The 14,657-nt window shown below is 45.6% G+C and overlaps 2 protein-coding genes across 5 annotated transcripts; both read right to left on the bottom strand.

Annotated features, from left to right (window-relative positions):
- Positions 1 to 430: 430 nt before the first annotated feature.
- LOC129837932 (guanine nucleotide-binding protein-like 1) lies at positions 431 to 8,081 on the bottom strand. Of its 2 annotated transcripts, none has more exons than XM_055904513.1 (12): positions 7,851 to 8,081; positions 6,772 to 6,925; positions 6,144 to 6,280; positions 5,706 to 5,857; positions 5,248 to 5,319; positions 4,760 to 4,952; positions 4,521 to 4,625; positions 4,006 to 4,188; positions 3,630 to 3,808; positions 3,054 to 3,255; positions 2,692 to 2,832; positions 431 to 2,389 (listed from the first exon to the last, which is right to left on the bottom strand). In XM_055904513.1, the coding sequence occupies exons 1-12, from the start codon at positions 7,921 to 7,923 to the stop codon at positions 2,130 to 2,132; spliced, it is 1,851 nt and encodes a 616-aa protein (XP_055760488.1). In that variant the 5' UTR covers positions 7,924 to 8,081; the 3' UTR covers positions 431 to 2,129. The 2 variants fall into 2 exon arrangements, with proteins under 2 accessions (XP_055760488.1, XP_055760489.1); XM_055904514.1 differs by lacking the exon at positions 7,851 to 8,081 and adding an exon at positions 7,230 to 7,390.
- A 221-nt stretch (positions 8,082 to 8,302) lies between these two features.
- On the bottom strand, positions 8,303 to 13,897 carry LOC129837933 (zinc finger protein 384-like). Of its 3 annotated transcripts, none has more exons than XM_055904518.1 (6): positions 13,786 to 13,897; positions 12,655 to 12,879; positions 12,045 to 12,212; positions 10,240 to 10,318; positions 9,945 to 10,103; positions 8,303 to 9,783 (listed from the first exon to the last, which is right to left on the bottom strand). In XM_055904518.1, exons 1-6 carry the CDS (start codon positions 13,872 to 13,874, stop codon positions 9,406 to 9,408), a joined length of 1,098 nt encoding a protein of 365 aa, XP_055760493.1. In that variant the 5' UTR covers positions 13,875 to 13,897; the 3' UTR covers positions 8,303 to 9,405. The 3 variants fall into 3 exon arrangements, with proteins under 3 accessions (XP_055760493.1, XP_055760491.1, XP_055760492.1); XM_055904516.1 differs by having other exon boundaries at positions 12,655 to 13,319; positions 13,786 to 13,875; XM_055904517.1 differs by having other exon boundaries at positions 12,655 to 13,282; positions 13,786 to 13,856.
- Between the last annotated feature and the right edge of the window lie 760 nt (positions 13,898 to 14,657).

Below are 14,657 nucleotides of genomic sequence, written 5' to 3'. Positions count from 1 at the left end.
AGCACTTACAGTTGACCGGGGCAGCTCTAGCAGGGCAGAAATTTGACAAACTGACTTGTTGAAAAGGTAGTATCCTAGTGTACTTATTTTGTTTGCCAGTATCTTAAATGGGCAATCTGAGATTCAAACAACAAAGCATCCCACCACTTTTTTGATGAACAGTTGAGGGATGGGGTAAAACAGCTGAAATTCTCATTAAGCATTTATACATTATATTCATCAAGAATCAATGACTATTAATAACTGATTTAAAAGTCCAAATATGTATATACCAATCCCAGATTGCTAAAGTAAATCCTATGTGAAGAGCCTGTCATAAAGACAGACAGACCTTGTTCCATGGATTATCTTTATTGCAGAGAGCAGTCCAGTTCATTGTCATTTGAGCATACCAATAATGAAATAAAGAATGCAGCAAATACACAATCCAAACACTCACAAGTCTGTTTTAATCATTCAAACAAAAAGCATTAACACATCTATCTCCATATCGGAAACCAGAGTGGTGTGTATTAGGGACAGGAGTTTTTCCTGGTCACGTGGGTAGGAAAAACTGCTGGGTCCCTACTTGTTGCTTAGACACACTACGGCCCAGAGTTTTTCCTGATCAGTCACACAGATAGGAAAAAGGAATGGCCCTAGTGTGTATATTTCTAAGTGTGCCATTGGTATAGACCAGAACAGTGCATGTTGTTACACGGTAACACAGCACTGTGCTGTAGTTCCCTCAGAGTGACATGTAATACAGTTGAACAGGAACAATGAGGTATAACAGTAGGCAACAGTACACTATAATCCAGCCCTGACAGATTGTAACATTAGAACAGAGCCATAGAGAGATAGAAACGGAAGTTTGACCAACATTAATGTCGTTCCATTCTTCCAGTATTTAGACTCTCGTTCTAAATTCTAGCTACTCAGCTCGTTTGCATAGCTGGCATAATTTAGGATCATTAACAGGACCGTTACTGTATTGGTCAATATTGGCTGCTATGGAACCATGTGATACTATCTCAGAACATCAGAGTGCTTTATGGTGGCCAAACTCTCTCTCAAGTGAGTCAGTCAGTCAGCGTTGCATGATACAGTGCTGCACGTGAGTGGCTCTGTTTTCTTCTGTAGTAGTTCAAACACTACGTATATAGTCCACAACAACAGGTCTTTAAACCCAATCAGATGTTTTCAAGTCTGGTCCTGGGGACCCACAAGGTATGTAGGCTTTTGTTTCAGTCCAATACTCTGAGTCTCCTGCACCAGGATTGAAGATCACTGCCCCTAGTAGACACTAAAATATAACACTGAATTGGGTAGAACCATATAAAATGGGTTCAACGATGATTATTACCACTGAAAGCAGCATGGAATGGATCACCACCCTACCGAAGTACTATCATACCGTCGTATAAAGTGAAATCAACCAGGATTAGATAGTGATGTCATAAATCTGCACTGGCAGCCAAATAGTAGTCCCATGTGGATAACATCATTATCACTGTCTAATCCCCATTTAGACTGTGTGACCGTCAACATGAGGTGGAATCCATAACCCTGTCACAGTTCAAGCCATTCCATTTCTAGGGTCTAATGACCTTATCTGACTTTTGGCATCTCAACTGTGAGGCCACTTATCAATAAAACAGATTGAAAACCAATCAATGATTAATACACCACAATGCCCCTACCAGCTTTAAGGGAAATAATAATAGTAAAATCCTACATGCAGGAAGATGATAAAAAACCAAACCAAATGTAATCCTACAATAGTTTAGACAGGCAGCCCAATTCTGATCTTTTTTCTACTAATTGTTCTTTTGACTAATCGCATCCTTAGTAGAAAAAAGATCAGAATTGGGCTGCCTGTCTAAATGCAGTCTAAGTACAGCTGCATGGGTGTACAAGCAGAGCAGAGGCACAGCATGGAGAAAGAAATGTTTTTACAATATCAGAGTGCTTTTAGTAACCTCTGGGAGAGGGAGGGGTTGGGGAGAGAGAGTAGAGGAAAGAAGAGTTGAGTCAGAATGTTAAAGGAATGCAAGTCAAGGAAAGGAAAATGGAATGAAGGTGCAGTGAGTGTAGAGGGAGAGATCAAGCACTTTGTTTTTTAAATTCATTATTTCTTCCCTTGTCCCTCACTCGCACTCGTTTTCCCGGAGGACATCGAACATGTTGACTGTGAGGCTGGTTGGCCCCTTCCTCTCCTTCACTGCCGGGTGTCCAAACCCTTCGTCTTCATCATCCTCATCATCATCAGCGTCCCTATCCCTCTCCTCCTCTGGCTCAGAGCTGGACTCTCCCTCCTCCTCCTCATCCCTCTCTCCTGCCCCCTCCTCTTCCCTCCGTCCCTGTAGAGCGATGATCTCTGCCAGGTCTGGGTGGGACTCCCACTGCTCTGTATAGCGCAAAACCATTTGTTGAATAATTAATCAATCAATCAATCAATCAATCAAATAAACACTTTTCTTCGTGTTTTTTTGTACAAAGCCCCAGTCATCAGTTTAAAGGACGGAAGCCAGATCAACATGAACATCAGCTGTGCGCAGTAGATCCCCTTCCCCTGCGTGTCTGTCTGCCCTTTTAAATATGAGTCTCTGGTTGTCTGTACAGTAGTGATATAGTGATATGCCTAATGCCTCACTGTTTGTCATGACCGGTCTATGACCTCTTTGATGATTGTATGACCTGTGCACTGACCTCTCTGATCGTTGTATGCAGGTGGTCTGAGGCACAGACACAGCCTGCCGTCAACGGCCAGCCGCAGCAGACTGTTAGCCGCCCGATACACGTCGTTACGAGCTGCCTTCGCTGTTTTATAACCCCTCCTCTCTGCCCAGGCTGTGAGACAGACAGGGAGAAAGAGAGAAAAGAGGGAAGAGAGAGAACAAGAAAGAGACGTAGGGAGAAAAAACAAAAATCGATAAATTGTTATAGTATTATCATTTCAACTGTTCCTGAGAATTTCCCAAATGTCTCCCTGACATCCAGACAAGGGGGCGTGTTTCAACAGTTTAGAACCAGACCAGAGGTTCTAGAGCCAGACTGGAGGTGGTCCTTACCCTCACACACGTCCCAGGCTGTCCAGCTGTGCTCGGGCCCCTGCTCCCTCTCCTTCTCCCCCCCCTTGGGTGCATGCTGTGGGCCCTCCACGCTGGGGTGCCGGAGCTTGAGCACCGACAGGAAGGGGGTCCGCTCACACAGATAACCCACAGAACTGTAGGGCTCCTGCAGCTGAGACACTGGGTAGATACCAGCTAGGATCTAGGGAGAAAGGGACAGAGAAGAGGAGGGTGAGATGGAGGAAGAGGCGTAGATACAGAAAAGTTTTTAGAAAGAGTAAAGCATGATAAAAAAGATAGAGGGGGAAGAAAAAAAGTTGAGAAAAAGTTTGAAAAGGGTTGACGGGTAATGATTGCTTTTATACACAAAGGCTCTCCGCAGTAGTTGAGACTTAGGATTGGTACAGCCTTCAAATGGCCAGAGGGAAAATAATTTATTCTTCTATTCTCCAAGACATTTCCTCCACAGGCTGTCACCAAAAAGTGATTAGACCTGGGATTCTAAGGGAATGGGAGGACATAGTACACATACAAACATACACACGTACACCCTACCTACTCCCTCCTCTCAGTTACCTGTAGTTGTTTGTTGACTAGTGAAGGGAAGACCAGTCCAGGGCAGTCACACAGTTTGACAGTGGGTGTGAGGTAGTAGGTCTGGAAGTATTTGGTGTGGCCGGGGGTTCGAGACACACTCACCACCTTCCTACCTACCAGACTGTTCAATACTGATGACTTCCCTACGTTAGGGAAGCCTAGGGAGGGAGGGAGAGAGAGAGACACGTATATTCATATTCCCTTTGTAGTAGACATTTCTGAATGCCAGAGGGAGTTGGTGGAGAAACAAAGCTTTGAGGTACACAAGCATAACTTAATTTATCAAGTTACTAATCAGTGACAACAAATTACTGATTGGGAGGTAGGAAAGCAAGCTTCCAACATGGCCGCTCACCTATACAGCCCAGCGTGAGTACGCCATCTTTATACAGCTCCTGGGAGGGGCTGCTCATCTCCATGGCAACATCACTCTGGTGCTCCACTAGCACAGAGTCCGCCCCCTCCTCTGACTGCTCTCCCTCTGGTCCCATAGCAACCGCATCTCTCTGGATCTTCTTCTCCCAGCTGGACAGGTCCACTATAAGGGGGTGGGGGGTAACAATGGTGAACACTCCCTACAGCCAGTCATTCTGCACACTTCTGGAAAAAAGAGGGTAATCGGGAAGCAACCTCACTTGTCTTCAGCCTATTTTAAGACTACTTCCATTCAGTGTTGGTTCTTCTATGATATACCCTTACAACCCTGCACCCACAGATCTTTGTACGAAGACATCAATCCTTCATTCAACAGTAATTAGCTATGCTATGGAAAGTACCTGGCCAAAGCATTAAGTCATTACAGACTTGCATGGTTAGCAATACATGTGTGAAATAGGTACTAAGCCACCCAGGTGGGTGTGTCCCTTTCACCTTTTCCTGCTGTGATTTCCTGACACGCCTTCAGGATGTGGGTAGGGCCTCCAGCATGTCCCCACCCACATGTACCCTTTTTTCTCATCCTCTTCTTCTGGAGCACTAGAGACACAGAGACAGATACAGACAGTGAAAAGGTTCATCTGGTGATCCAGTACACAGTTCAACATCACCAATCAGCTCTCATTATTGTCCCTCGTCTTGTGTGGCACTTTCGCTCCAGCACAACCACCTACCTGTGCTGTATGGCTGGCCGGGGTGTGATGTGAAGCAGACACAGTGGAGGTGGGGGAACTGTGTATGGAGGTAGTGTGTCCAGGCCAGCACCAGGGGAGGGGGACACAGGTCAGCTTTGTTCAGCACCATCACCACCTGCTTCTGCAGCTCCCCAGTGATGTAGTGGTACAGCGCTGGGGGAAACTGCAGCACCTGCATGGGAGAGACACACCAGGAACTCTCAGAACACATTCATTAAGACATGCATGCTCGGTCTGACAAACGACTTATAGACTGGTACTGACCATGAATAACTTACCCTGTCTGTGGCTCCACCTGGTGGATACTCTATGTATGCAATTCACCATATGGTTCAACGCATAATGACACCATAATAGTGACTATTAATTACATTATCATGGTGACAGTAGTAAGTTGATATTGATACTATGGTACATGACTAGTAGCAGATAATGACAGTAGGAGGAGTTTAAAAGAAATGACCCACCGGGTGCCTGATGTCCACGATGAGCAGGATCACATCGGACATCTCCAACACTCTCCACAACTGTCTCCACGTCTGAGAGATGAAGAGGGGGAGAGATGAAGAGGGGGAGAGATGAAGAGGGGGAGAGATGAAGAGGGGAGAGACGAAGAGGGGGAGAGACGAAGAGGGGGAGAGACGAAGAGGGGGAGAGATGAAGAGGGGGAGTATAAAGTGTAAAGTTATATGAAGAATATACCTACCCTAGGTTTTGCTCAGTGTCAGAGAAAGAGGTGGTTTTTAAACGATTCATTCAAGTTTATAGAATATTGTAGAATTAATAGCACTTTATTTTTCCATCAAAATGGACCTTTCTGCTGACACAATACGCCTCCCCCCCGTAACTAGCCGGTCACTAACCTCAAGGCTACCAGCTCCCTGAAGAGCATTTATAAAGGGTTCTGAATATATCGTTTCCTCACCTCCAGGTTGTGCTCAAAGTGGCTGAGGGATCCAGGTGGGTTTCTGGAGTGCAGGTCGTTCAGATATTCCCGGTATGACTTCTCTTCTTTCTTCAGCAGCTCCTCACGATTCATCCCATAGTTCCACGGAGGTCGCCGCGGAAACTCAAGACCTGAGATTGGAGGTCAGTGGCACAGATACGTCAAGCATTGACACAAAGTGAAAAGACCATGTCAAAACTCCCACTAGAGTGGTTCTTTATTTAACAGCACTGAGAGGCTCAGGGTACAGGTTACGTACCAAATCACACCCTATAGTGTACTTCTTCGACCAGAGCACAATGTTGACTTAGGTCAAAATGAGTGTACTAAATAAGGAATAGGGTGCCATTTGAGACAGAACCTTTATTTAACAGCATTAAGAGGTTGTTGTGAGGCTCAGGGTCAAGGAGCTCTGACCTTTTTCAGTGGGGTAGATGTCGTTGATGTCAACCTCCAGGTCTTTGTCTAACATCTGGTTCAGAACCTTCTCTCTGGCAAGCTTCTTCCTCCTCTCCACCTCCTCTCTGCTCTCCTTCTCAAAGTGCAGACGGAACCTGAATGGACAGAGAGATGAGAATAGCTGTGTGTAGAAGGGGGAAATTGGGCAGGGTGAGTGTGTGAAGGACACAAAAGCATCTGTGTGCAGAGTCATGAATATCAGGTGTGTGTGACGTGGGTGTTTGTTCTGACAACAGCAGTTTTTGTAATTTACCATTGACCTCTGTCAAAGTTGTTTGCTCATGGTTCCGGATTCCTACAGTAACATGTTCTCATTTAATTATTTAGTCTCTTTCGGCCTCTTACTCATAATATCTACAGACATAGACATTGCTCTAATTAATCTTTTCCATTAACCCTTTTGTTCAAGCCCAGCAATAACACACCCGTCTTTGTGTTTGGTTTCATAGCAGGTGAAGTACAATATTACCTTAGCTCTGGTCCCGGGTGTTACGTGTGGCTTGCTCAGCCGTCTACATCAGTAAGCCACGTGTAATCCCCTGGACCAGAGCTAAGTATTACCTATGCTAATGTATTGGTAACTCACCTATTGGGATCGTATCTGCCCTCCCTGATGCCGGGCTGCTGGTTTAACCTCCTGACATCTGTGGTTTCGCTATCTGAGGTGTCCGACTGCCTCTCCCTGTCCATCCCCCGCTCCACACTGGCATTACGGCTGCTGGGCCCTGAGCCTGGCTCACCTGAGGAGGAGAGGTCATCATAATCAGAGAGTTACATTGAACCCTTCCCAAATGGCACAATTTTCCCTATGTAGGGCACAACTTTTTGTTGTGCACTATATATAGGGGATAGGGCGCTATTTGGGACACATTCATACAGAGGACAGAATGAAAACTAGCCTCTATGTCAGCACTTGGTACCAAACAAAGACCACATTCCACAACGTTCTACTTTTGAATCGAGTGCAAATACTTTTACATATATGTTATCTACATTGCATAACACATAGCTATCTATACATTTAGTAATCGTCTCAATACTAACCTTATGTAATAAATCGACAGTGGATGTTTTCATAATAAATATATTTTCATTACTAGCTGTAGAGTGTAGGTATGTTATCTCCAACACCTTTTGTTATACCCTCAATTTGGGATAGCTTAGCTTTCCTATTACATAATTTGATACCGAGTCTGCGCAGTAGAGCTTACACAAAGTGAAAACAATACCAGTGTAGTACAGTGATGCTGATTTCGGTGCATCAATACTTTCCCACTTCAGCCCCATCAATGACAATGAATGACGCCAGCAATACAATTGAGCGATAAGGTCACACACATTGCTAGCTCTGTAACGTCGTCACCTCCTTAGCTAGCAAGCAAGGTACTAGCTAGCAAGCAAGCAAGGTAGCTAACGTTTGCTAGAAAGACCCAAATATATAAGATATGCATGTTATGGCAACAAAGGACGTCCCTATTCTTTAATTGTAGTTAATTCGTACAAATATATCGGGCAACATGACATAGTGCTGTTGTTCCTGAAAGCACACAGCTAACTAGCCAAGTTACTCAACTCTCCACGTAACGTTACAAGTTAGTAAATTAAAAGCTAGCTAACGTTAGCATTTTCGGCACGCACACTTTCTGTCATTGCAGCTCACGTTACCTCTCTTTCTTTCCCGTTTCACTTGCATCTGTTTCTTCTTCTGTTTGGTGCTGAATGGCTTTTTCCGAGGCATGTTTGAATGAAAAATGACAGTTTCGTAGTGTGGGTTTCTGGTAGCTAAGACAGAAATACAGTAACGTCGTTATTTACTATCATGAAGTTTCTCGACTCCTACACTTTTCACCTACCCGACGCCATCCGGCACTGCAGAATTTTTTTTGAATAAGTTGAAAAACCATTGAATGGTAATACATGTTATTATACAGTCTATATTTACTTATTTTTTAAACAATGTAAATGTTATGCTTTTGAATCATTGTCTGACAAGACATTGCAAGTTAATATTGATAAGAAAAAAAACATTTAAAGAATGGTATAGTAAACCTCCGATTACTCACGCTAATGTTGTTCACGACACGTGTTATTTGCGTGACACATCACACTACAGCAGATCAATGAACCAAGCGTTTACTAGACAGGCAATCAACAGGACAAATTTACGTCTACAGCTGTCATATTCAAATGTGACATTCAAACTAATACCTCTGTGGTTACAATAAATTAAACAGCAGCATCTCAATCTTCAAAGTTAATCTTTATCATTACTGCAAGTGCACAATGCGTTACAGGATAGCAAATTGTTGGATTTTAGTGAGGTTTTTATTGTTTGAAATGGGAAAACACTACTTTCATAGGGATCAGTCTGTTTGTAAAGGCTCATACACTTTAGTATAACAGTAGTGGAAGTATAGTCAGAATATATTTGGATAACAATGATATTCTTAGGACACAAAAAATAAATATGACAAGGATTACATAGAACAAGTACCAGCTGATCACATTCACTTCCCAGTTCTTACAGGGTCATGTGAGGTACACATGGCTCTATGATTGGCTTCTGGACTGAGGCTAAATATCAAAGTGTTATATAGTATAGATTATACATTTTTAATACACACACACTGGTATGTATATCAATATATACTTTTGCAGATCGTACTTCCCTTTTTTTTCTCAGTGAAAAGGATTTGTGAGCACATTTTACAAGGTAGATTACAGTAACCATCATGACAATGATGATGTAATCCAAACCTGATAGTATCTGTGGGAAAGTAGAAAAATGTACCTTAACAATTCTCTGTTAGTTTCAGTTATACACTTCACGGACGTGACCACAATCAAAGTTGTGTTTGTATGGAGTAGAAGGATAAAAAAAAGAGAACATCTCTTCACTCATTGTTCTCCTTCAGTCATTTTTTGTCTCTCTTCCACACCATTGCAGTGATGGACAGAGAAACACTCCTTTACCAACAGTATACACTAGCCATTCATTATAAAAGAGTACAAAAACACACAAACTCAACATTGGCAAAATGAAATAAAAGTGAGAAACGAGTACAAAAAGTCCATCTCTGTTCAAACATCTCTGAACTTCCTCTTCCATTACCCACCTTTCAGGCACATCTTCCTATATCCCCTCTGTATTGCTTTTATCCAGTCTGTCCATAGGCCTCCTCCAGTTTCTCTCAGTCTCTACCACTCTTCCCTCCCACCCCTATGAGTTTAGGTGCTCCACCTGAATGGTGGAGGTAGCCACGGTGAGACAGAGGTCCTTGTGGGTCGCTGGGTCCGCCACACTGACTGTTTTGAACTGGATGTCCCCTGCAGCGACTGTCTTATACTGGTGCAGGTCAAAGGGGCAGGGTGCCGTCTCTGCCTGAGAGTAGCTACCCTGGTTTTGTCCTTGTCCATGATCTCCACCTTGTCCTCCGGCTCGGCCTGCCCCACTATTGGTGCCCTCTCCTCGACCATGAGAACTTCCCTGGTTCTGGGTATGGCTTTGGTTCTGCTGAGAGTGCTGTGCAGCAGTGACCGCCGCTGCAGTAAGTGGGTCTGAGTTGTGTTTCTGCATGTGTTTCACCAGGTACGTCTCCTGAGAATAGAATACAGAGGGTTAGAGCGAGAGTTGACAAGTGCACCAACACACACTATGCCAGACATGCACACTGTCTGAAACCTGTGAAAATGTCTGTTGAAAGTTAAAGGTATGTGACTACTACATGCTGGGTGCCTTAACAGTGGTGTTTCTCTTACAGAGGTGTATGTGCGGTTGCAGAGGCCACAGGAGTAGAGCTTGGCGTGTTTGACCGTGTGAGTGGACATGTGGACTTCCAGACTGGCCGCGTCCGTGTAACCACGGTTACAATTGGTGCACTTGAAGGGTTTGTCCTTGTTGTGCTGCCGTCTGTGGGACTGGAACAGAACAGGACCGTTCAGGACTCATCTTCAAATGGGTATTTGTAAGAATGTAACTACTAAGGGTCAGTGTTACTGAGCTTTCACCACTGGGAATAAAAACCAAAAACCAAAGAAAACGGATAGTAGTCACCTGTAGGTTGGAGAGTTGTGTGAAGGATTTCTCACAGCCTGGATGAACACACTTATAAGGCCTGTCTCCTGTGTGGATCCTACAGAAGAATGGGAGAATTGTAAATGGGCCCACCATATTCTCCTTTCAGCTATCCTGTGATCCACACCATTACAGATGAGGGAGATGAAGAGAGAAAAAAAACTAGAGATGTCCCCACACAGAGACTATAGAGATGCCGCCACCCCACACAGAGCCAAGACTATAGAGATGCCGCCACCCCACACAGAGCCAAGACTATAGAGATGCCGCCACCCCACACAGAGCCAAGACTATAGAGATGCCGCCACCCCACACAGAGCCAAGACTATAGAGATGCCGCCACCCCACACAGAGCCAAGACTATAGAGATGCCGCCACCCCACACAGAGCCAAGACTATAGAGATGCCGCCACCCCACACAGAGCCAAGACTAAAGAGATGCCGCCACCCCACACAGAGACAAGACTATAGAGATGCCGCCACCCCACACAGAGACAAGACTAAAGAGATGCCGCCACCCCACACAGAGCCAAGACTATAGAGATGCCGCCACCCCACACAGAGCCAAGACTATAGAGATGCCGCCACCCCACACAGAGCCAAGACTATAGAGATGCCGCCACCCCACACAGAGCCAAGACTATAGAGATGCCGCCACCCCACACAGAGCCAAGACTATAGAGATGCCGCCACCCCACACAGAGCCAAGACTATAGAGATGCCGCCACCCCACACAGAGCCAAGACTATAGAGATGCCGCCACCCCACACAGAGCCAAGACTATAGAGATGCCGCCACCCCACACAGAGCCAAGACTATAGAGATGCCGCCACCCCACACAGAGCCAAGACTATAGAGATGCCGCCACCCCACACAGAGCCAAGACTATAGAGATGCCGCCACCCCACACAGAGCCAAGACTATAGAGATGCCGCCACCCCACACAGAGCCAAGACTATAGAGATGCCGCCACCCCACACAGAGCCAAGACTATAGAGATGCCGCCACCCCACACAGAGCCAAGACTATAGAGATGCCGCCACCCCACACAGAGCCAAGACTATAGAGATGCCGCCACCCCACACAGAGCCAAGACTATAGAGATGCCGCCACCCCACACAGAGCCAAGACTATAGAGATGCCGCCACCCCACACAGAGCCAAGACTATAGAGATGCCGCCACCCCACACAGAGCCAAGACTATAGAGATGCCGCCACCCCACACAGAGCCAAGACTATAGAGATGCCGCCACCCCACACAGAGCCAAGACTATAGAGATGCCGCCACCCCACACAGAGCCAAGACTATAGAGATGCCGCCACCCCACACAGAGCCAAGACTATAGAGATGCCGCCACCCCACACAGAGCCAAGACTATTGAGATGCCACCACCCCACACAGAGACAAGACTATTGAGAGGCCCCCCCACAGAGAGAAAAATATCTATTGAGAGGCCCCCCCACAGAGAAAAAGATCTATTGAGAGGCCCCCCCACAGAGAAAAAAGTCTATTGAGAGGCCCCCCCACAGAGAAAAATGTCTATTGAGAGGCCCCCCCACAGAGAAAAAAGTCTATTGAGAGGCCCCCCCCACAGAGAAAAATGTCTATTGAGAGGCCCCCCCACAGAAAAAAAAGTCTATTGAGAGGCCCCCCCACAGAAAAAAAAGTCTATTGAGACCCCCCCACAGAAAAAAAAGTCTATTGAGGCCCCCCCACAGAAAAAAAAAGTCTATTGAGAGGCCCCCCCAGAGGAACGGGCAGATAAGTAGTACATCATCCTCACCTGTTGTGCTGCTGTAGATGACTGAGCTGTCTGAAGGACTTCTGACAGAAAGAGCAGGTGTAGGGTTTCACCCCTGTGTGGATGCGGATGTGCTGGGCCAGATAGCTGGAGTTGGCAAAGGACTTAGTGCAGTGGGGACACTTGTGGGGCTTGGACTCTGTGTGGTTTCTGGAAACAAGAAGATAGAGGGAGGAGGGGAGAACAGTGTTGCTTTTCTTTAAACCTTGATTGATAGGAAAATCACTTAAACTCCCTCTATTACTCAGTGCCTGACTTCTAAAAATTACATTTCTCTAAAACGTAACAGTATTCCACTCTGACTCAAATTATTTTCAAACTGATTGTGTGTGTGTGTGTGTGTGTATGTGCACACGCAATAGAGAAGCAGCAGTGAAGAGGTAAGGATACCAAACAGACAGACAAGAGACAGAGGGACTCGAAGTAGAGACTACACACAATCGTGCGCACGCACACACGGCCTGCGTCTTCCGTTTCACAGACATCCACACAAATACACACACACAGTGCTAGCAGCCAATAGAGGGGAGGGGGCAGGCTAGGTAAAGCCTGTAGGGTAGAGCAGGTCAGGTGGAGCTGCTATGAGCAGTACCGTGTGTGCTGCTGCAAGTGACTGAGCTGTCTAAAGGACTTCTGGCAGTAGGAGCAGGTGTAGGGCTTGGCCCCGCTGTGGATGCGGATGTGCTGGGCCAGGTAGCTGGAGTTGGCGAATGACTTGGAGCAGTGGGGACACTTGTGGGGCTTGGCCTCTGTGTGAGACTTGGAGTGGATCTGCATGTCTGACTTACTGAAGAAGGTCACTGCACACATCCGGCACCTACGGGACAGAGAGACAGACCAGGGAGGGAGGGAGAGAGTTGGAGGACGAGCGGGAGAAGGGGAAGACATGAGGTAGAATGGGAAGACATGAAGGAAATGAGGGCATGAGCAGGTGAGAAACAGAGAGATGAAAATACAAAAAGCAAGGACAAAGAGACAGGGACATGAGAGATGGGCAAGGGGGAGGAAGAGAGTGGAAGAAGGGAGAAGCATGAGACAGCAAGTGGGGAAAACAAAAAGGGAGAGAGCAAGAGAAAAAAGACAGGATAGAAAGCAAAAAACAAGGGAGCAGATGAAATGAATGAGGGATGTGAAAAAGCAGACAGACGGAGGGAGGGCGGGGGGATAAAGAGAGAGAGAAAGAGTGAAATCAGTGAAAACAGCAGGAAAAAGAGCAGATTCTACTGAAGCAAGAAATAGAAAGACAAACAGAGATAGCTTGAAAAGTAGGGAAACATTTATGAAGGAGAGAAAAAGAGAAAAAAAGGAGGACATAAGTAGGCGAAGGAGTGCGTGTGCAATGTGTGCAGGGATGCGCGTGTGTGTGTGGGGCGGATGCATGAGGGAGGCAGAGAATGTGTCCATGCTGCAGAGTAAACACAGTGTGTTTCAGAGAGCAGGTACATACACATAGTGAAATACTTAAGCAGGTGTGTGTGCTGCCACGGCATGCAGTGGAGTCGTTCTGTGGTTTGTGTGTGTGTGAGAGAGAAAGAGAGAAATGCCCATGCCCAGCAGCACCTAGTGTTCATCCACAGCCCGTGTCTAACCTCTCTGTCCTGACTCTATCATCTACATCATACAGACATACGGGTGTGCAAGCATTCCACAGCTTCACATTCCTATGGGGATGCACAGAACAGCAGGTGCTTTTTGGCCCTTCTGTGATGCGGTAGGTCCGTACCTGTAGGTCTTGTTGCAGTCTTTCCCACTGTGGTTCTCGTCTTCGTTGGCGAGGTCGTACGGGTCAGCTGTATAATGCTGCGAAGACATAACCACCTATCAAATGTCACACAAACATTAGAATCATGTCCATCATATTAAAAAGGCACACTGTTGTAAAAGTCTACATTTGCTTTTTTTGTTGCTTAGTCTAAAAACCAATAGCCTGAGCTTAGTCTGGAATTGTTTTAGAGGGAATAGGTTTTATTTTGGTTATTGTACGTTATTGACGTAACTGATTGAAATGCTACTAGCGCGTACCCGCTAACTAGCTAGCCATTTCACATCCGTTACATAAGCAATAATTCGAACACATACGATGTCTAGGTTGCTACTTGTTAGCATTTTTCTGAGCTGAAAGTGCATTTCAATTCCTTGCTAGACGTTTACAGTTAGGTAGACACTAATAAAATCACGAGAGGAATGTTCTGACTCTCGCGTTCTTCGACGCCTGTGAAAATAAAAACCGTAAAGCACAACAAATTTGAGGATAAAAAAAATGAAGGTGGGAGAGAGAAAAAAAACTATATCCCACAGACTTCCGGCTGTCCAGACAGATAAGAGACTCGTCGGGTGCAAGTCGCTCAAATTGAAAGTGAAGTAACGTTACTATGATTATGAAGACAAATAACAGCATTTACCCGCGCTGACAGCGCTTTCTCCCTTCACGGAATTCCCGTAGCCCGGTACAGTTCAGAAACTCTGTTCAAATCTTTCAGATTTACCAAATTCAACGAGTTTTTCTCATTTTTTCTTCCTTATGGAGTCGCTTGTCTGCGCTGCACTTCCTTCGAAGAAGGTCGAATTAAACTCTGTGAAGAAACAAAGCTCTCT

Source organism: Salvelinus fontinalis, chromosome 38 (assembly GCF_029448725.1).
Source record: "Salvelinus fontinalis isolate EN_2023a chromosome 38, ASM2944872v1, whole genome shotgun sequence".
Classification (NCBI taxonomy): domain Eukaryota; kingdom Metazoa; phylum Chordata; class Actinopteri; order Salmoniformes; family Salmonidae; genus Salvelinus; species Salvelinus fontinalis.
The sequence above is the reverse complement of the archived record's forward strand: the minus strand, read 5'-3'. Positions and strand labels throughout refer to the sequence as shown.